The 22,786-nt window shown below is 32.7% G+C and overlaps 1 protein-coding gene across 5 annotated transcripts in view; it reads right to left on the bottom strand.

Moving 5' to 3' along the window:
• VPS13A (vacuolar protein sorting 13 homolog A) overlaps window positions 1-22,786 on the bottom strand; it is a 249,091-nt gene that overhangs the window by 79,652 nt on the left and 146,653 nt on the right. For all 5 annotated transcript variants that reach the window (XR_010123324.1, XM_054500058.2, XM_054500059.2 and 2 more), the window contains exons 36-46: window positions 21,577-21,704; window positions 21,027-21,196; window positions 20,227-20,444; window positions 19,291-19,523; window positions 17,999-18,091; window positions 17,076-17,432; window positions 16,004-16,105; window positions 14,346-14,504; window positions 13,927-14,182; window positions 12,469-12,629; window positions 3,578-3,681 (exon numbers count right to left, since the gene is read on the bottom strand). Coding sequence is in view for 4 of the 5 variants with exons in the window: in XM_054500058.2 (XP_054356033.1) it covers window positions 3,578-3,681; window positions 12,469-12,629; window positions 13,927-14,182; window positions 14,346-14,504; window positions 16,004-16,105; window positions 17,076-17,432; window positions 17,999-18,091; window positions 19,291-19,523; window positions 20,227-20,444; window positions 21,027-21,196; window positions 21,577-21,704 (1,981 nt within the window). In the remaining variant the exon portion in view is untranslated. The remainder of the gene's footprint in view (window positions 1-3,577; window positions 3,682-12,468; window positions 12,630-13,926; window positions 14,183-14,345; window positions 14,505-16,003; window positions 16,106-17,075; window positions 17,433-17,998; window positions 18,092-19,290; window positions 19,524-20,226; window positions 20,445-21,026; window positions 21,197-21,576; window positions 21,705-22,786) is intronic.

Here is a 22,786-nt window from a genome sequence, read left to right as displayed (position 1 = left end):
GCTTTTTTTCATACATTTGTTGGCCGCATAAATGTCTTCTTTTGAGAAGTGTCTATTCATATCCTTCACCCACTTTTTGATGGGTTGTTTTTTTCTTGTAAATTTTTTCAGTTCTTTGTAGATTCTGCATATTAGTCCTTTGTCAGATGGATAGATTGCAAAAATTTCTCCCCATTCTGTAGGTTACCTGTTCCCTCTGACGATAGTTTCTTTTGCTGTGCAGAAGCTCTTTAGTTTAATTAGATCCCATTTGTCAATTCTGGCTTTTCTTGCCATTGCAGAAGAGTGGTTTTAAGAAAATGGTGACAAAATTATTGGTTGTCACATGGTTAATCTTTACATTTGAATATTACATTGTTTACATTTCAGCAATATTTTATACTTAATAATTTTTGAACCCACACTGTAGCCAAGAATAAACATTTCATAAATATTTTTATATTTGTAAAACTAATTAGCTATAGTTATGACACGAAACTGTCCTTTATAAATGAACAACAGTCAAAACTATCTTCAACCCTGATTATTTTCCTAAGCTCTACTCCTAAAATGTCAAATATCTATGATGTATTTCTGTAATAATTTCTGATGGCACCTTAAATTTGCTAGACTGAACACTGAACCCACTCTACCCACTTTTCTGCATGTCCTTTTTCAGTGACTTCCAGCTACTGGCACCCTGGACTGCGAGAGATATTAGACTTCCTTCTTCCCTGACTGAAGCATATAAATTATTTGTCAAAACAGTTAAGAGATATAGCCTATTCTACTTCTACATTCCTTTTATAATTTTCATTCTATTTTCCACTCTTACTTCTAATACTTAAAGATAAAACCTTAATTTTTTCCAAATTAAACTAATCTTAATACACTTACCCAGTTTATCAAAACATTTATTGGACCTATTATCTACCAACAACAAGGCAAAATTGAAAACAAACAAACGAGTAAGATCATAATCAGGTGGGAAATGTTAAAATGTTAAAAGATAACTACTGCGTTGTGATAGGTACCAAAAAACATATGTTTAGAGTAGACTGAGGGCAGAGTGGTTGGCTGTTTCTAGACAGACTGCAAGGTGTTTGCCAAGTGACGATTTTCCCAAAAAGGGTGTTCTGAAGAGAAAATCTGAGTAAGAGAAATATAAAAGGTCAAAGGAAAGTTCAAGGAATGAATGAAGAAAACAGGAAAGATAATCAATGACAGGAGGTTTTAAATGAGAAGATATAGTAGTGTGAATGGTCTTGAAACAGAACATCAAATTATCTGAGACAAGAAGAAAAAAATAGATCAAACTAACAGATGGAGATAAAATTTATAAAAATGGAGCAAGAAAATGAGGGAGCAACCATCTAACTGTGAACTTACATTATCTTTCAAATTTTATCTTCCAACATGCACTCTACATTCCAGTGAATTCCCAACTATTCCTTATAACACTACGCTTTCATGCTTCCTTATCTTTGTTTATGCACGCCTTCCTCTTAGATAGCCTTTTCCATCTAATCTCCATATTACTATATTACATATGTTACTGTACTTCATGTATCTTGCCCAGGAGTCAGTCATTAATCCCTTTTATGTTTTCCATAGTTTTTGGCAACTCTAACACTTTCTATAACTCTCTATAACCCACTGTTTCCTACTTTATACATTTATGTAATATATCTATCTTTTGATGGCAATAGCCACATGCAATTCATCTTGGTATTGAGTGTCTCACCCACAAAAAACCTTAATAAATATTTGTTAAATGAATAAAAGAATCAGGATATTTAAATTCTATTTAAATATTTTAATAAAATATAAATTGTCTTCCTGTGTTTATCTGCATCTGTATTTATCTGTATCATTAACCTAAGAATAGAAATAGAATAGAGAAAGACAGCCATTTGTTAATTAAGACCTCACATCTTAAATATAAGATGTGAAGTACTAGATTAAAAGAATACCTAGTACACTGAATCTAGTACACTGTACTAGTGTACTAGTAAAAGAATCTAGTACACTGAAGTACTAGATTAAAAGAATACCTAGGTTATGAGTTCGAGACCAGCCTGACCAAAATGGAGAAACCCTGTCTCTGCTAAAAATATAAAATTAGCTGCGCATGGTGGCATATGCCTGTAATCCCAGCTACTTAGGAGGCTGAGGCAGGATACTCAGTCGAACCTGGGAGCTGAGATCCCGCCATTGCGCTCCAGCCTGGGCAACAAGAGCAAAACTCCATCTCAAAAAAAAAAAAAAAGAAAAAAGAATGCCTAATGAGAAATCCAAGCCGGTTAGTCACTAATAATTCTACTTAAGATGAAGTACTTAGTCAGTAACAATTCTCATTAAGATGAATTAATCACTACTAATTCTCATTAAGATGGATTAACTATCATGTAACAAATTAATATTCAGCCTTGGAAAAAAGTATAAAGGTACTGTTTTCTCTACTATGGACAGAGACACAAAATATATAGCAGAAATGTATTAAAAAGTAGAATATCATTAACTTTTATTATCCAAGAAGAAAATGAAACTTCTTCACAGAAATTTTTAAATATATTTTACATGCCATATTTAATCTAGTCTTGTAACCCACCCCAAATCCTCTCTAGAGCAAGGTCAGATATTGTAAATGACTATTTTGTTGTTCTCTCAACAATACAATTCTTTCCCTCAGCAAGTCTGAACTAAGCAATAAAACACTCATTAGGTTTAGCAGGTCGATCTATGTGAAAACATGTGCCTAAAACTGCTAGATTGTCTTCGGAGCACTGAGGATCCCATTCTGAACTTCTGGACAAGAGAACAGGTAAGCACTGTTTGCAGTTTTGCCTCTATCCTTCTGTAGCACTGAGGTAAGTACCTATTTCTAGTGTGTATTCTAAAATGGTATTTAAATAAACTACAATGCTTAATTCTGAGGACAGTTTTATTCTCCAATAAGGTTCAATTTCCATATAAGAGATTATTTTCAATTCCAGATTACATATCTTGACTAATACTTACTTGTTATGATATAAAATCTATAAGACTAGCTCATAATATTTTGTTATAATTTTAATATTTTCTTAAAACATATTTTGTATCAAATTTAATTACTTTAAAAATTTAAAATTAATGTAGCATATAATTCTATTTATATTACAACTCCATCCCTGAACAATGAACAAATATGAAAAGAAAAGGATAAAATATTGTTTACTAAAGGAATTTCAAAAAAATTGTATTATAAAACCTTTGAGAAGTACAAATTACTTCATAATAGTATATATAAATTCAGAAACCACCAGGCATGATCTATTAGACATTTTTAAAACTCATAATCATATGACTATGCTTATGATGGTTATATTGCAATCAAAATATAATTATATTTAAGAGAAAAGCATATATAGTGTGCTTGGTATAAGTTATTACAATAAATTAAATAATACTTCTTTTTTAAGATCTAAGTGCACTGAAACCTAAATAAGTTAGATAAGCTATTAGCAGGATGGATTTGATCAAAGTTATCCATGTGAAATCAGAAACCAAAAATTCTACAAGAGATCTTAGAGTAAATAAAATGATAAAGAAAAAATACCGGTAAGATCCTAATGGTATGTTGAATTCATTTTCAGGTGAGGCAGTTCCCAATAAGGTATTCCCTTCGTAAACAGACAGTGGGACTGAAAAATGATTTCTTATCTGGGAAAGAAAAACAAATAATATTTAGTATCATTAATCTAAGAATCTAAAGATGTGTAAAAAAAAAATACGTCCATGTAACTATCTTAACAAAGGAACTATCAGGCAATATTCATCTTGCTTATATAAATTAGAAAAGAAACAAACATATTATTTATCCTAAAACGTACAAGAAAAATCTCTACAGTTTTATATAATAGGAATCTCAAAAACAGACTTTAAGCATCCTACAGGGGAATAAGATAATATCTTCTTGATTTTAGGATAGGGACTAATTAGTTTAAAGATAAGTTTTTGTTTAGACAAAAATAGTAGAAAAAAATTCACAGAAAAAAATCAAAATTTTAAATATTTGTATGATAAAAGTGACAATCTACAGGCTGGGAAATATCTGTAATATACTTGACAAAGGGTTTATAACCACTACACACTCAAAAAGCCTAAAAATCATTAAGAAAGTTGCAATCAAGAGGAAAACAGGAACAGAATGTAAACAGATGATTCACAGAATGGAAAAACTGACCAAAAAACAGATGAAAAGATACTTGACATTCCTAGTAATCAAGAAAATACAAATTATATTCATAGAGTATCTTTTAATACCAACAAACTGCAAAAAAAAAATCAGAAGTATGGTAATATCAACAGTTGAAAATGATGTGAACAGGAACTCACATATACTACTGGTAGAATGTAAACTGATAAAATAACCTGGAAGAATAATTCGGCAAAAACTCAGTAAAAATGAAAATGTACTTTCTTCTTAGGAATTCTGCTCCTAGTTCCATACCTAGAGAAATGTTTACACATGTGTATTCATTCATGTTCACTACATTCATTCAAGACACTGATGTTCACCACACCACTTTCATTATAAAAAAATGAAAATGAAAACAATCTCAATAATAGAAAAATAAGAAAATTTTCTTCAAATTGATATAATCATGTAACATCATTAAAATAATGACCTATGTATCAGTATATGGTTACACTTCAAATATTTGAATGAAAACAGAACATAGCAAAACAAGGTGAGCAGTGTAACATTTCTGTAAGACACTAAAAACACAAGTATATATTTTCTGGACAGGAATATAGTTTTTAAAATATGGTACTGGAAATATACACAACGTATCACCAAATTGATATTACCTCAAGGAAGACGGAAGGAGGGAATGTGGACTAAGAGGGAAACAAAACAGCTGACTTCAACTTCATGTATTTTTTTTTGAGGGAAACATTTTTAAATGTCAATATTTTTTAAATTCCATGGTGTGGATGGAGACATCTGTATTATAATAAACTTCAAAGTCCACTATCAAACCAATAACCAACATCCAGAGCATTCCACAACAGACATTAACTGTAAGTTTTCCAATATATTTTCTGATTATAATTCCAAATAAACTTCACATTCAACTTATCACTGATGTAAATGGAGCCTATTAAGAAACACATGCTTCTAAATGGTGCCTGTTTGGAATGTGAAGTTAGTTACCGAAGTCTGATATTGCTTCCTTTGTTTTCCCTTTCAAATTTAGTGCAGAAAAAGTTGGTTGGAAGCTGAGAATAACTAGTAGTTGAAATTTCAAGGAAAGATCAAAAGTCTGGAAAACGGAATGAGCATAAGCTTGAAAAGTCTAAGGGAGCAGAGGAAAAGGGAGCATCCATCTGTATAAAAGTGGGTGGGCGCAGTGGCTCACACCCATTATAATTCCAGCACTTTGGAAGGCTGATGCAGGAGGATCACTTGACCTCAGGAGTTCAAGACCAGCCTAGGCAATATGGTGAGACCCTGTCTCTACAAAATATTGAAAGATTAGCCAGGTATGGTGGTGCAGACACGTAGTCTGAGCTACTGCAGAGGCTGAGGTGAGAGGATTATTGAGTCTGGGAGGTCAAGGTTGCAGTGAGCACTGATCATGCCACTGCACTCCTGGGCGACAGAGCAAGACCCTGTCTCTCAAAAATTACAAAGATAAGAAAGAAACAGAAGCGTGTTGCAGGTAAGCTATCCTGCTGGAACAATTCCTAAAGTTTATGACTACACAACAGCAATATGATAGCAGAATGAACATAGATGTTAAAGTGAAAAAAACCTGAGATAAATACTGGCAGTGCTGATTACTAGCTGTGTAACTGTGGGCAAATTTTATTTTGAATAATACCATTTCTCCTGACTATCGAAAGTAGTAAATTCATATATACACATACCTTGTTTTATAATGTTTTGCTTTATTGTGAATTGCAGATATTTCATTTTTTTACAAATTAAAGGTTTGTGGCAACCCTGCATCAAGCAAGTCTATTGGTGCCATTTTTCTAACAGCATGTGCTCACTTAGTGCCTCACTGTCATATTTTGGTAACTCTCACAATATTTCAATCTTTTCATTTTAATTATATGTGTTATAATCAATAAATGTGTGTGTTCTCACTGCTCCACAAATTGGACATTCTCCCCACTTTCTCCCTCTTCTTCGGCCCTCCCTATTCTCTGAAACACAACAATATCGAAATTAGGACAATTAATAACCCTCCAATGGCCTCTTTCAAATGAAAAGAAGAGGCACATGCCTGTCACTTTTAAATCAAAAGCAAAAGCTAGAAATGATTAATGTTAAGAAGTGCATGTCAAAACCAGAGATGGGCTAAAAGGTAGGCCTCTTGCATCAAACAGCCAAGTTGCGAATGCAAAGGAAAAGTTTTTGAAGAAAATTAAGAGTCCTAACCCAGTGAACACACAAATGATAAGAAAGTGAAACAGCCTTATTGCTGACAGGAAGAATATTCTAGTGGTCTGGATATGATACGGTTTGGCTAGGTCCCTCACCCAAATCTCATCTTGAATTGTAATCCCCATAATCCCCATGTGTCAAGGGAGAAACCAGGTGGAGGTAATTGGATCATGGGGACAGTTTCCCGCATGCTGTTCTTGTGATGGAGTTCTCACGATATCTGATGGTCTTGTAAGTGTGTGGTAGTTCTTCCTGCGTTCACTTCTCCTTCCTGCTGCCTCACAGTGAAGAAGGTGCCTTGCTTCCCATTTGCCTTCTGCCATGATTGTAAGTTTCCTGAGGTCTCTCCAGCCATGCTGCACTATGAGTTAATTAAACCTCTTTCCTTTATAAATTACTAAGTCCTGGGCAGTTCTTTACAGCAGTATGAAAACAGCCTAATAACAGGATAGAAGATCAAACCAGCTATAACATTCTCCTAAGATAGGCCCTAACTCTCTTCAATTGTATGAAGGCTGAGAGACGTGAGCAAGTTGCAGAAAAAAAGTTGGAAGCAGACATTTGTTCACGAGGTTTAAGGGAAGAAACCACCTGCATAACACACAAGTGCAAGGTGAAGCGGCAAGTGGCTGCAGCAAGTTATCCAGAAGGTCTAGCTAAGATCATTGATGAAGATGGCTACACTAAACAACAGATTTCCAAACTAGACAAAACAGTCTTCTGTTGCAAGAAGATGACATTTAGGACTCTCATAGCTAGAGAAGAGAAGTCAATGCTTAGCTTCAAAGCTTCAAAGGACAGTCTGAATCTCTTCTTAAAGGGATAATGAAGCTAGTGACCTGAAGTTACGCCAATGTTCGTTTACCATTATGAAAATCCCAGGGCCTTTAAGAATATGTTAACTCTACTCTGTGCTCTATAAATGGAAAAACAAAGCCTGACTTTGAAAGCACGTCTGTTTACAGCATGGTTTATTGAATTTTTAAAGCCCACTACTGAGACCTATTCTCAGGAAAAAAAAACCTTTCAAAATGCTATTGCTCATTGGCCATGCACATTGTGACTCGAGTTCTGATGGAGATGTACAGGAGATTAATGTTGCTTTCATGCCTGCTAACACGACACCTATGCTGTAGCAAATGGATCAACGAGTAATTTCAACTTCTTAATATTATATGTAACATTGTATATTTGACTTAAATAATATTAGTCTCATTATTTAAGAAATACATTTTTTAAGGCAACAGCTCCCATAGATAGTGATTCCTCTGATGGATCTGGCAAAGTAAATTGAAAACCTTCTGGAAAGGATTCATCATCTAGACGCCATTAATAACATTTGTGATACATGAGAGGAGGTCAAAATATCAAAATTAACAGCTGGTTCCAACCCTCATGGATGACTTTGAGGAATTCAGGACTTCAATGGAGCAAGTCACTGCAGATATGGTGGATATAGCAAGAGAACTAGAATTAGAATTGGAGCCTGAAGAGGTGACTGAATTGTTGCAACTTTCTTTAGAGAGAAAAGTATGAAGAGTATCTCCTCCAGTAAGTAGCAAATAACGGTCAGGCAAAAATGTATTATTCTGATTAATATATAATAATAATAATAATAATATCAGAAAACCTCCAAATACTCATATTTATCTTTGGAATAGATAATAACAAATTGTTTAGTAAAACAATTTTCTTATAATCTTTCTATATCTTACCAAAATCTACTTTAAAAACTTCATAGCAGCATATAAAACACGAGAACTAAGAATTTCATAAATGAATAATCTTAACTGTACTATATTTTTAATTCTAGAAAAACTATTTGCTCTATACATTTGAAGCAATAGAAATATTTCTACACATAGTACCTGTAAGAAATTCAAAATTCATGTTCAACTATTTAAATGGCAAAATAATCAGCAGTAATGAGTGCAGCTGTTAGTCACCTTTTAAAATAATTAACTAAATAAAAAGTGAAAGAGAAGGGATATCTGTTTTCAGCCATGCTAGAATAACGGGGACCAGATATAGCTTCCCACCCGAATCAACTAAAAAGCAGGAAGAAAAACAACAAACATCAAACCACAGTTTCTGATACGGGGCAATAGGTGGCACAAGGGAAAAACAAAAACAAAAAAACTACATAAGCCCTATGACTACCCAGCTTGCTGTCTGGAGAGTGAGTTTCTAGTCTGCTGTGTGAGGAGCAGGCAGCCAAGTTGAAGAGACAAGATCTGAAAATCTGGGGAAGCCAACATGACTGAAATTCACAGCATATTGTACTGGAGGGGAGAGACCTGCATGGAGAGGCAAGAGCTGTACGGACAGAATTCTGGAAAACTGAGTGTCCCCTCCCTGTCAAAACTTCAGCTGAGTAATGATCAGGACATGTGTAGATTATCTAAGGCTCAGTAAAGATCCGTCTAAAAGAAACAGGAAGAATGAAGTCTGGTTCTGATATATACAGTAGTTTTAGGTAACCAATAAAAAATTATCAGGTACATTAAAGGAATGAAAAAATTACCATAATGAAAAGAAACATCAATAAAACAAACCAGAAATGACATGTAATAGAATTGGTAGACAAGGACATTAAAACATTTATTAAAATTATATCCAATATCACTAAAAAGTTAGAAGATTGAGGATGTTAAAAAGAGACAATGAAAAATAAAAAAACAAAAAAATCCATACTACTATTGAGAAAAATATATCAGATGGGGTCAATAGCAGATTGGCCACTGAAAAAGAAAAGGGAAATTGAAGACATAGCAAGAGAAACTATGAAAAAAGAAACAGGGGGAAAAAGCTAAAAGTAAAAATGAACAGAGCATTACTGAGCTGTGGGGCAAGTTCAAACACCCTAATGTATATCTAACTGGTACCTAAAGGAGAGAAGAGAGGGCAAAGACAGAAAAAATTTTAGAAACAATGGCAAAAAGTTTTCTAAAGTCAATCAAAACTATAATTCCACGATTTTAAGGTCAGTAAACCCCAAATACAAGGAACATAAAAAAAACTACACTAAGATTCATCATAACCAAATTGCTCAAAACAAATGATAAAGAAAAAAAAATCTCAAAAGCTGCTGAAGAAAAGATTGACACATTTTGTAGAAAAGCAAATATAGGAAAAAAAGCAGACTTCTGATCAGAAACAATGCAATACAGTAGACAGCAGAACAACATTTTTAAAGTATGGGGGAAAAACCCTGCCAATCTAGATTTCTATGCCCAGTGAAAATATCTGTAATACATATATGTGAAATAAAAACTGAAAGAATTCAACACCAGCAGATCCACACTGTGAGATTACTGAAGAAGAAAAAGTGATAATAAATATCAAATACAGTTTGTATTTTAAACCTATTTAAAACATAAATAATTCATTTAAGAAAAACAGTAACTTGTATTATGGGGTGGCTAGCATGCATAGACACAAAAATGTATGAACATAATTATACAAATGTGGGAGATAAGAAGTGGAAGTATACTGGTCTAAAGTTTTGATTCTGTATGTGAAGGGGCAAAATACTACTGGAAGGTAGACTAATACAATATGTATGTAATAAAGCCCTAAAGTATCAACAACAACAACAAAAAGACAAGGAAGTATAAAGAGATACAGCCAATAAGCCAACAAGGGAATAAAACGAATTCATAACAAAAATGCTCAATTAATAAAAAAAAAAAAAAGAGAAAACAAAAGGAAGATGGAAGCAAAGAACAAATGAGACAAATAGAAAAAAAAATAGCAAGTTTAAGCCCAACCATATCAACAACAACTTTAAATATAAGTGGCCTAATTATCCCTGTTAAAAGGCACAGATTTTCAGATTAGGTAAAAAACAAAACAAAAACAAAACAAAACAAAACAAGGTCCAACTACATGGTGCCTACAGAAACCCCACGTTAAATATACTTTAATGCATGGGTCCCCAGCCCTTGAGCCATGGGCTGTACCGGTCTGTGGCCTGTTAAGAAGTGGGCTGCATGGCAGGAAGCAAGCAGCAGGCTTGAGAGCATTACCACTTGAGCTCTGCCTCCTGTCAGATCAGCCAGAGCATTAGATTCTCATAGGAGTGTGAACTGTGCATGCAAGGGATCTAGGTTGCATGCTCCTTATGAGAATTTAACTAATGCCTGATGATCTGAGGTTAAATCCAGGTACTGTGAGTGCTTGCCTGATTTTTGGTTCTTATGAAGGTGTTTTTTCTGTGTAGATAGTTGTTAACTTGGTGTTCCTGCAGGGGATGGGAACACACATGGATGGAGCTTTCTATTCCTAAGAAAGGAATCCTGAGACCATATGCCCCAGCCCCCCACCCGTGGAAAAATTGTCTTCCATGCAACAGGTCCCTGGTGTCAAAAAGGTTGGGGACTGCTGCTTCAATGAGTTAAAAAGTTAAACAATGAGAGGCGGAGCAAGATGGCAGAATAGGTGTGGTGGTGTGCACCTACATTCCTTGCTGCTCGGGAGGTTGAGATAGGAGGATTGCTTAAACCCAGGAGAATGTGGCTCCAGTGAGCCATGATGGCACCACTGCCCTCCAGCCTGGACACAGAGCAAGACTCAAGAAAAGAAAGACAGAAAGACACTGAAACTCTAGACGAATATCCCTCATGAATATAAATGCAAAATCCAACAATATACTAAAAGGTTAGTAAGACGTCATGATTATGTGAGATTAATCCTAGGAATGCAAGGTTGATCTAACATTTAAAAAGAATCAGTGAATATAATTCATCATACTAACAAATTAAAAAATATATCCTCCTTTTGTACAGAAAAGGCATCTGACAAAATCCAAAATCAACTCTGATAAAAACTCTCAGCACACTAGGAATAGAAGGGAACGTTTACAACCTAAGAAAAGGCATCTACAAAACAACACAAATCACTTTTAATGGTGAAAGAATGGACAAGGCAAAAACATATGCTCTCACCACTTCTACTCGAATTGTATTCTAGCCAGTGTGATAGGCAATATAAACAAGATAAAATAAAACACATCCAGATTGGAAAGGAAAAAAGTAAAAATGTCTTCATTTGCAGCTATCATAACTATCTAAATCTACACAAATCTACTAGAATATGTGAGTCTAGTTAAATCTGCAAACAGAGGTTAATATAACCTGTATTTCTAAATACTATCAATGAGTAATCAGAATTTAAAAATTAAAGGACAAGCCAATTTTATCCAGATTTTTGATAAAACTGATAATCTGATTCTCAAATTTATATAAAAATAAGAAGGACCTAAAATCCTCTGGAAAAAAAATCCATATGGTGAAAAAAAAAGCAAAACCTCAATTCTTAACTTCACACTGTATACAAAGGTTCACTCAAAATGGCTCTGTGGCATATACATATAATAGATTACTACTGAGCAACAACATGTAACTGCATGTGATAACATGGATACACATAAGTTGACACATACATACAAAATTTTTCTGAATGAAAGTCAAACTCCATCTGTACTGTATTCCACTTATGTAAAATCCTAGGCCACATAACTAATGTACAATGAGGACAGATCAGTGGATGCCTGGAAATGGGAAAGTGGGGAAATAGAAAATTTTTCTAAGAAATAAACATGTTCATTACCGTGACTGTGATGAAGGTTTCAAAGGTGCATTTTTGTGTCAAAAGTCATCAACTTTAAATATATGTAGTTTATTGTACATACCTCAATAAAGCTGTAAAAATTTTTTATTTCTCTAAAAATTATCTAATCAAATAGAAAGGATATAAATACATTACAAAGACCTAAAGCAAAACACTGATGACTATTTTATTTATAAAAAATACTGTAAGAAGATTTTACAAAATATTCCTATTAAAAAATTATAAGAAGTATATTGAACAAATTCTTACCACCAGTCATAACCAAGTAGCGCAACTGCTGGTAGTGAGTCTTCTTTTTGATATCAGCTGTATTACTGTTACGGTTTATATTCAGTAATAATTTCTTTGTTTTTTTTTTAAATTTTATTAGCACACAGATATGCATAACAGGACATCCCCCAAAATTAATCATTTCATACCTGCACTGGGGAGCGAATTGTGACCTTCTTACTTCCTTCCACTGTATCAATTTGACAAACAATAGATCTTTCAACGCCAGACTCTCTGTGTCTTACAGTGTACAGACGTCGTCCCACTTTTGTTAAAGGAATCTTATCAGCAGTAGAATGGTTAACAGGTGCTAAATTAAATAAGTTTAAAAGTTTTTATTATAATTCATTACATATTAATTTTACATATGTTACATATTAGAAATTTCAGATGATTCTTAAACTTATAAATAATAGTCACTAGAGTCTTTGGATATAGTCCATAAAAGCGATATTTTAAGAAGCCAGCATATATTTCCACAGCATTAATTAAAAAACTCCCATTCAGGAGTTTAACCCAAGACAACAATAGCAAACCTTTCAAAAATGAGTAATGAGAGCAAGTACTATAAAATACAAGAATACTGATCTCTGGCTTGCTGTCAGAATAACCAGAGCATAATACCTTTTGGTAGACATTGGTAAATATCAAGGTGACTACAATTTTTGTTTTTAATTTTTCCAACAACTTGTGTCACTTTTCCTTTATATCTTGGACTTGATTAAATAAAATTTTATATATATTTACCTAAAATACATGTTGTATTGGGGATAAAATTACTTACTTGCATAAATTTCATTTACCATCCCATCCATAAAAATGTTAAAAAAAAGAGGTAAAATTTATGAGAACATTAATTACAACGCTATGACAACACCTGAAACACCTGTTACACGTTATTTTCTAACTAGAAACACAAGCTATTTTAGTAGCCTACCCTCCTATGTCTAATTAATCTTTTAAATGATGCTCTCCTCAATAACTACTTAAATGCCAGAGTATCAAAAAGTGGTGTAGGTGAGGCTTTGGGACTATTTAACTTCACAATGACTACATATTATGATACTTTAAAAATGTATATATTTCACCTCCAATAAAAATGAAAAACTTCTGGGAAGCAGAAAAGACAAAGGAAAAAACCTTCATCTCAACAGGCAGAACATAAAAAAAAACTATTTACAAATCCTAAAGCCATTAAAAATTGCCATTTGCATGAATTCAAACTTTGAATTCATTCAGTTGCAAAACTGGTGGAATACTATCAACTGATACCAAATGTGAATAAAAGAACCCCCACAAACATCTAGACATCTATGGTCTATAAAAGCAGAATGAGGGCGAGATCTAATACTTTTCCTCCCAACAATAAAGCAGTAAATTGCCATGCTCTAAATAATGCAGAGGATAAAGACAGAGTTTGGAATACAAAGTTTTAGTAACAATAGTAACCAAGACACTGCAAAGACAAAAAAACAGTTCTTGACCTATTAGAAAGGAGATTAAAAAAAAAAAAAAATCTTGCTAAGATTCTACAAAAGAGTAAAATAACATGTAAATTGTAATTTAAAACAAAATAGCCCCAGGAAGGTAATATATCAACTACTTACTAAGAAGAATGAAGAAGAGTTTGCTGCTTAGGCTGGTCATTGCATTGAAATGATCATTGTCCTTGGTTCGGATATAATCCATACTTAAACTTTCTCCATTTTCCAATACATATGATTTTGCCATAGGAATGTTGAGTACACTAAAAGAATCACTTGGCGAAACAGAGATAGTAAGTCCAAGGGAATTTAAAATAATAAATGGTGCTAGATCCTTTATGAAGTCAGCTGAAGATCCAGTGGCAGCTTCTGTAAATGCCTAATAAGAAAGAGTTATCCTAAATAAAATGAAATGTGTAAAATTAAATGACAAGGAGAACAGTAAAGGACAAATGACAACTAAGTTATTAAACTTCTTGTTCAACAGACAGATCAATCAGACAAGTATCTCAATATTTAAAGTTTCAAATTTCTTTTCTTACCTTGACTAAATTGTTTAACATTACAAGACCACATTTGGATAATGTAATGTTTAATTGGTCTTTTGAATGGAAACTGATGACAGTTTTATATTCTGGAACTTTGTAGTTTTCTTCTTCAGGATCTGACTCAACAATGGCCTCTTTTGCTTTCTTTTTCATCTAAAATGATAAATCATAGAAATATAAGAAAAAATTATTTCTAAGAACACAACATAACTAGACAAATCCCAATAACAACATTAGAAAGATCAGTACATTTTATCTTTTCTAATTTCAGTAAGTTCTATTGCCTTACTGAAATTACTTGGACATCAGCCAACTAAGGTCATAAAGGACAGAAGTATTAGAGAAAATAAATCATGTCATCATCAGCGATAGTAAAATGGCAGATACAATTTTGAAGGAAAAATAAAAACCTAAAATTACTATGTGTACCTGGGATCTGAATATAAAAGCACATACTTCAAAGCAACATAAAAACTCAGACAGAAAAAAGTAACTTAATGTATTCGTCATGCTAATAATAAAGAACAGAAACCTAGAGACTTACAAAGGCAGACAATAGTAGCAGAACAGTGTTATAAACCTAGAGCTCATAAGAATCAATACCCTTTACCATTTTTTAGGAGTCACAGATCCACTGACCATGTGTATTCTAACCTAAAAACCACCAAGGAATTCGTTTTCAAATCCTTCATCTAAAATATCTGGAAAATAAAATTAAGTGATCTAATAATTAAGAGCTCAACATGTTAAGCTAGCCACCTCTGTTGTTACTTTAACTGGCTTTAAGCCACTGAAAATCTGTCTGCAGGTTGACCAAGTCATTATTAAGTAGGAAACATGTGAGTAATTCTGCAGTCTCTTGCTTCAGAAGCAAAATTTCATTCACCTAAAGGCCCCGATTCTCATGATTATATAAATCCACAATATATTTCAAACAAATAATATACATTCCTGCACACACGCACATATCCAAAGGATGAAGGAAACTCAGGATAGACAACAACCTACAAGAAGATGACACAGGCATTATAGCATAGTGGTTTAGAGTGGATTTAACCCCTCTGCAGCTGGATTTGCATCCCATCTTTTCCACTTTGTAGCTATTATTACTTCAAGAAGTCTCTTAACCTCCCTGGTCTCAGTCCCTTCACATGTTAAAGAAAAACTCTATCTTCCTCCAACAGTTGTTGTATGGATTGAAATATTTAGAACAATGTCTAAATTGTTCTAAATTTAGTTCTAAATTATGTTCTAAATTGTTCTAAATTATGTAACAAGTAACATAATACTTGTTACATAATTGTATTAGAAGCATAGGCAACATTGGCCTTAGATTTGAAAATTATATTCAGAGGGCAAACAAGGAAGCATGTGGGCAAGGCTCATGATGAGACAATCTGAATTTTGTTGTGATTAAAATAAAGTGTCGAGTGTGGTATAAACATTCTCAATTTTGGAAAATTTTTTCAGACTTCAAATATATGTTGATGAGGGAATGTTAATAAAGGGGGAGGCTATACACGTGCAGAAGTAGGTGGTATACGGGAAGTCTCTGTTCCTTCTTCTCAATTTTGCTGTGAACCTAAATCTGTTTTTAAAAAAGTCTTTTAAAATACATATATATATACACACATACACATATATAGACATACCTTGATACCAAGATTCCATGGTCTAAAATCCTCAGTCTGATCAATTTCTAAGGGTTCAAGCAAAGGCTCCCATACACCGAACATTTCATTATAATAATGCACCTATAGAGAGAATTTTTTAAATTAAAAATGATCTTCCATCCCATTTCCCACCATGTTTTTTAGCCCTGTTATTTCTTCTATATAAAAACCAGTCTACGTGCCATTCAGTAGCTTCCTATAAGCACTCCCTCAGCATTTTCCTCACCTGGCTAACTTCACAGTACATATTCGCTCTTCACAATTTAGTCCAGATAAAACCCCTTTTTAAGCATCTTTCCTTGATTCTACATTACCTAAAAGTATAAGGCATATATTTCTAATTCTTTATATTTCTATTAGAAGAGATTATTATCCACATATTCAGAAATTGTCTATATCCTTCAAAAAAAAGTTATTCAACTTTAACTCTTTTCTTTTCTTTTTTTTGAGGCTGGGTCTCACTTTGAACCCCAGGCTGGAATGCAGTGGTGAGATCTCAGCTCACCACAGCCTCGACTTCCCAGCTATTCTCAAGCAATCCTCCACCTCAGTCTCTTGAATAGCTAAGACTACAGGTGTGAGCCACCACCACTGGTTAATTTTTTGTATTTTTAGTAGAGACAAGGTTTCACCATGTTGCCCAGGCTGATCTTGAACTCCTGGGCTCAAGCAATCCTTCTGCTTTGGCCTCCCAACGTGCTGGGATTACAGGTGAGCCACTGGGCCTGGCCTCAATTTAACTTTTAAAAAAAAGAATTCTGAATCTAATCAACAACTGTTGAATAAAATATTATCTTTAAGTTGATAAAATCAGTTGAAATATAAACTTAATGTGGACATGTACTTTAAAAGTAAAAGGAATGTATACATAAAAGCAATTATTCAAAGGCAAAATTTGAAAACTTTTTTCTAAAAGTTTTTGACCCAATATCATATTTACAATAAGCTTAAATAGCTACATAAGATTCCATAATATTCCATATGTATCATTATCTGTCATAATATTCCATATGTATCATTATCTGTTATAAAACTGGAAAAATATGCTTACTTCTAGCTCAAGTTGACAGTGCAGATTTATTAGGGAACTCCAGTTTTTGCCTTCCCCTGAAAAACGTGACTTTGCCAGAAGCATAGGTACTGTTCTATGACCAATTCCAGCCTCAAGAACTATAAAAATAGAATCAATGTTCATTTTTATCATCTCGTCTTTGGGTACCAATTCAGTTGTGGGAGCTATTTTTTCAGTTTCATTTGATTCTTCAAGAAACCACATTTTTAAAGTCTTTGTATCCTTCTTCTCCCATAAATGTGCAGTAGAAGAAGCTGTTTCTTCTGGGATGGTTTCCTTAGTTGTATACAGTGCTGAAGTTATGGTAATCATAGTATTTATAATAACTGGTGAAACCTAAATGGAAAAAAAATTAATAAGTCTATACAAAACACTTTCAAACATACTACATCAAGAAATATTAAATATATATGATGAAGGATAAGAAATTAAATATTAAATTAACATTACTACCACAAAATAGAAGACACAATTTATTGTTTATAAAATTTTTTAAATTACCATAATTCTTGTTATGTATTTACATGAATCTTGCAGATATTTACATGAATCTTGCAGATTATTTACATGAATCTTGCAGATATTATTACATGAATTACATATTATTAGTATACATGAATTGCAGATATTATTAAACTGAAGTATAAAGTAATTTCAATAATATTTATTAGGGATATTAGATGTTAACCACACAAATGTAAATAATAAAATATAGAATAACATTCATTATAAAATGTGTATTAAATAATGTTACTTTGTAAATATCTCATAAAAACATATTTTCAAAAACACAAATACACCTATTTTGTTTGTGTAACAATTAAAAGACTTGCTATAACTTTCTAAGCTTTACTACTTTTTTTAAGTGCACTAAATATTCAAATGATTATATTTTAATTTACCTTTAGTGTCAGGGATTTTACTGACATATCGATCACTTGTGGATCTGTACCTGTCTGAGTAGTTTGATAAAACAAGTCACAGGGCTGCAAAACCTATGAGAGAAAAATCAATACCACTAAATTAATGTTTAAATATAAAAATATTTCTATATAAAGACTTTCCTAGTAATAGGTATGTCAAATAAAAAAGTTAATAAAAATAACTATTTAAAAAGTGACTTAATAATACACTCCTTAATTATCCCATATAAAGGACATCTAGAAACTAATATCTGTTCTATTCTTCCACAGTAATAGAAGTTTTATCTGAGCACAAAGTAGCTCAGAAAAAAATACCACATTCCCCAACCTTTACTGCAGTAAAGTGTGGTCATACAGCTATGTTCAAGCCAAAAAAGACGTGAATAGAAGAAATACATATTTAAAACTTCTAAGTCAAAAACTAAGAGAGAATTGGTATACCCTCCATTTTCTATTCTCTCTTTGCTTAGTGGAGGGCCAACTGTCTTGCAAATTTGGGCAACAGTTTATCTTATATCCTAATATATATGTATTCGTTGTATCAAAATTCCAACTTATATTTCTATGGTGACAATGTTTAGAACATTTATGCTTCTATAGATGCATACCAAGCATCAGGAAGAAAATACAATTCTACAAACAAAAACTTATGCTTCTATTACTCCTTCAGAAGCTCAAATATTTTTCTAAGTATTCGCTGGAAGTCAGCCAGTTAACTTGAAAAGATGTCTGTAAAGGAATGAATTTTAAGTAGAGTTATGAAGAGGAGGAAGGCCAAGAGGTTACTAAAGAGTAAAATATCAATGTGAAGTATGTCAAAGCAAATGGCTGAAGGTTCAAATGAAGTTACATGGAGACAAGGAAAAACTCATTATTTGAGCAAAAACATCCAAATGGGAGAAAAAAGTTAAAACAATAAAACTGAAACAACACAGCAAACAACTGGCAGAAAGTCTTAAAAGTCCAAAGACCAATTTGGAATTGACATGGTTAGAAAGTCAAAGTAAGATCTTAATTGAAAAGTGTCAAGATGAACCCAACTTCTTAGTGACAATATTCCCACAAATACTAACAATAATGAGCAGCATCTGGAAGAATGAAAGAGTTTCAAAGCTGGTAAATAATATTCTAAATTAAGCTCTCTAAGCAGAGAGAATGACATTTTACAGAGCAAGGCTGGAAAGCATGTAGGTAGTTTTTGTTTCCTAAAATGGTATACACTACATCCAAAATAGTTTACAATTAAGCAGATGATCAAATAGTTAACTCACAGTAGTGATTTTGCCTTTTCTCTTGACTAGAAGAAACGGGCAGGCTCTCACTTGGAGATCTTTAATGGCAGCAGTCATTGTACTATTTTCAAGGTTACCTTTATAGCAAATTTCACATTGTGTTGTAATGACTAAGGCAGGAGCATCATTTTTTGTCATGTCAGCCACAAACACAATTTCAGGATTTTTAATAATAACATTAATTTCCCACTTCACTGATTCCTGTGTAGGTACTAAAACAAATAAAAATAAATTAAAATATTTGCTATATATTATGAATAATTTATTATTTATAAGAAAATATTAAAATGAAATAATAGTAAAAAGTAAAACAAAAGAATCTTAGATCCCAAAGGAATCAACTACAACCCTTAGTAAAGACTTGACGAAGCTATAGGCATAAGAACATTTTCAAATGAGGGGAAATCTCCACTATTTAATTGGAAAGCCTAGAAACTAATCTAGTTTCTAACTCTCAACTTGATACTCTTTCTACTATACCACAGTAAATGACATATTATAAAAAGATAATAGAGAAACCATATGTTAAAAGCTAGGAATAAATACAACAAAAATAAATGAGTGCTTTAAATTGAAATATTATCTTAATTGTGAAAAGGTATGGTTGGTTCATTATTTGCTCTGCTTGTTTTTTTCCACTAGACAAATTCCTTCAAATTACTGCCTGAAGAGAAGTACAATTACTTATTCTAACATAGGTCTCATAATTTTTAAATGCAATATATACTGACACCTTTAAAAAATGCAAACTATACATCCTCCAAGAAAACACATTAAGGTTTTCCTTCTACTCTGAAAAATAAAATTTTAATTTCTTAAAGCATTTACTTTGATGATCTAAAAGGCTAATCAGGGTTAAGTCCTGTTGTAGCACTTCAATAAAACAAATATTAAATATTTTAGCCAATAACTAACCTTCTTCCTTAGCAGTCCATGTTTGCACACTGGTTTCTACAGCAGTGCCTGTGGTGTAGGCCTCAAGAAAGACATTTGCAACAGTCTGCAGAAATTCTACGCTTGCACAAATATACATTTCTTGAAAGACTGCATCAGTCACACAACTATCTCTGACTTTCCTGTATTTTATATCCATCATGTCTTTTTTGTCAAAACCAACTGTCAGTCCTATCATTCTGGAAAACACAATAACAACAATTCCTATGTATGAGTAACTGAGAAGTAATCACACATGAGTAAAACTCAAAGACCTCTTATCTCTTTCACTGACAAAAAAAGCATTCTGAAGTCATGTCTCTCGGGAAGATCCATAAAGTGTTCGAAATGACGAACTTACAAACTTCTGGAACACAAATGTATCATAAATGAGGAAGTATATGTTCAATAAATTATAAGAGTTTGAATCTCAGGATTTTTTTTTTCAATTTTTTATGTACTTCCCATTGCAATTAGCATGGATTAACAATAATTTATATTAGATTTATATTAGAGAATGTAATTTAAAGAATGTAAAAACCAATTTAATTGTACTGATTATTTCTATTTACTCAACCAATCTATCAATTATCCAGTAAGAATAGTACATAACAGAACCAGGACATTTTAAATGTTAACCAAGTACTACGAGATGACTGAATTGAAGCTTTAAAGAACCTAGGATGCACTCAGAAAATGAACGTGCAACTCTGGAGATGAATTCTGTAAAATATATCAACGATTTCTCAAGTAAAACCTTAGAACAGCATTACAATACATACCGAGGAGTTGCTTTCTTGACATGAGGTCTTTTATCATCTAAAATACAGTTTTTTAATGAGAAGGAAGAAAATGTTGAGCTGTCTGTATACATTTTTAAAGTACTTATAATATTCTCCAATTTAAATTCAGCAAGTTTCAGAGAAGGATCACGAACATCTGTAAAGGAAGCCTATGAAAGGAGAAACCAACACAAAATTACAAAGAAACACAAGTCTAAAGTGTATTTTATGATATGAACTACTACAAATTATTGCCTCTGCTTATAACAATCAATCAAAATTCTGTCTCCAAAGGGCTCTAATGAAAGGCCAAAAATATATACATATCACTTTAATTTTACAATTTATTTTTCACATTAGCTATATGATAGATAACTCATTTAAAAGGGAAATAGTTATAATTATTATTAAAGTAAAAAGATCAACCATTTTTCTCAGAGGGACAGATACTACAAAATACATGTTAAATATTAACATTTGTTACTTTAAAAACATCAACCTATGCAAATTTCACATGTGAAAATACATTTTCTTTTCTTCCTGGACTTACGTGTTTAGGACCTGGACTATACAGCACCATGGTGAGATCATCAGTTTTGAAGCTCATGTTTAATGTTGTCTTAACTCCTGAGGCACGTGAATGTACTTCTACCACAGCAGCTGTCACCACAGTTGTTCCTTGAAAAAATTAAAGTTATTTAATAAAAGAAAATATCATGAAAAGTAGCTCATTAAAATACCCTTGAAATAGATTTAATAGAATTATTAAACAGGTATAGTAAAATGACATTCAAGAAAATAAAATATTAGAAAATTCAGATGTAAAACTCAGTAACTTCTAGCTTAGGACTCTTTCCATAATAATTTGGGAATATTAATTGAACACCTGGTGTTTCTGTTTCCTCCTGATGCTTCTGTTTCTACTCCTGTTCTGTTCCAAGGAAAAATAGAACTGATCACTGAGTATGTTTGGAGATTAAGTAAAATAGCACATGTAAAATGCATACTACAGTACCTGGCACATAAGTCAGTACTCAAATTTTACTTTAAAAAACTAAAACCAAGAGACATTTAAAAAATTTTTCTACTAATCAGAATTCAAAATTTGTTTTCTACATTTAAATTTTGAATCAAGGCATTATATGCACACATTAAATGAGCTTAAAATGAAAACGCAGCACTTTCTAATTCTCATTATATCTAACCCCAGAGAAAAGTACCATTATGCCAGGTAATGTATTTTCAATTGTGATAAAAATTTACATACAATGAAATACATGTATCTTATATGAACTATTTGATGAAATTTGATGTGTATATTTCCACGTAATCACTACTTCAATTAAGATACTGAACACTTATATCCCTCCAGAAAGTTCCCTCTTAACACTTGCTAGCCAATCCCCAACCTCTCTACCATTGTAATTTCAATCATCATAGATGAATTTTGTGTATTTTTTTAATTCCGTATAAATGGAGTAATACAGATTGTACTATTTTGTGTGTGGCTTCTTTCAGTCAACATAATGTTTTTGAGATTCAACCATGTTGCTGCATGTACAAGTAGTTCACTCTTACAACTAGTCATGCACTCTATGGAATGAAATAGTTTATCCTCCTATTGATGAACATTTGAGTTGTTTCCAGATTTGGGCTACTATAAATAAATCTGCTATACGTATTCCTAAATGAGTCATTTTGTGTATATATGCACTTATTTTGGGGTGGGGTGGGAGTAAATACCTAGGTCTGGAATTGCT

The sequence above is a fragment of the Pongo pygmaeus genome, chromosome 13, assembly GCF_028885625.2.
Source record: "Pongo pygmaeus isolate AG05252 chromosome 13, NHGRI_mPonPyg2-v2.0_pri, whole genome shotgun sequence".
Classification (NCBI taxonomy): Eukaryota; Metazoa; Chordata; class Mammalia; order Primates; family Hominidae; genus Pongo; species Pongo pygmaeus.
This window is presented reverse-complemented; position numbering and strand designations above follow the sequence as displayed.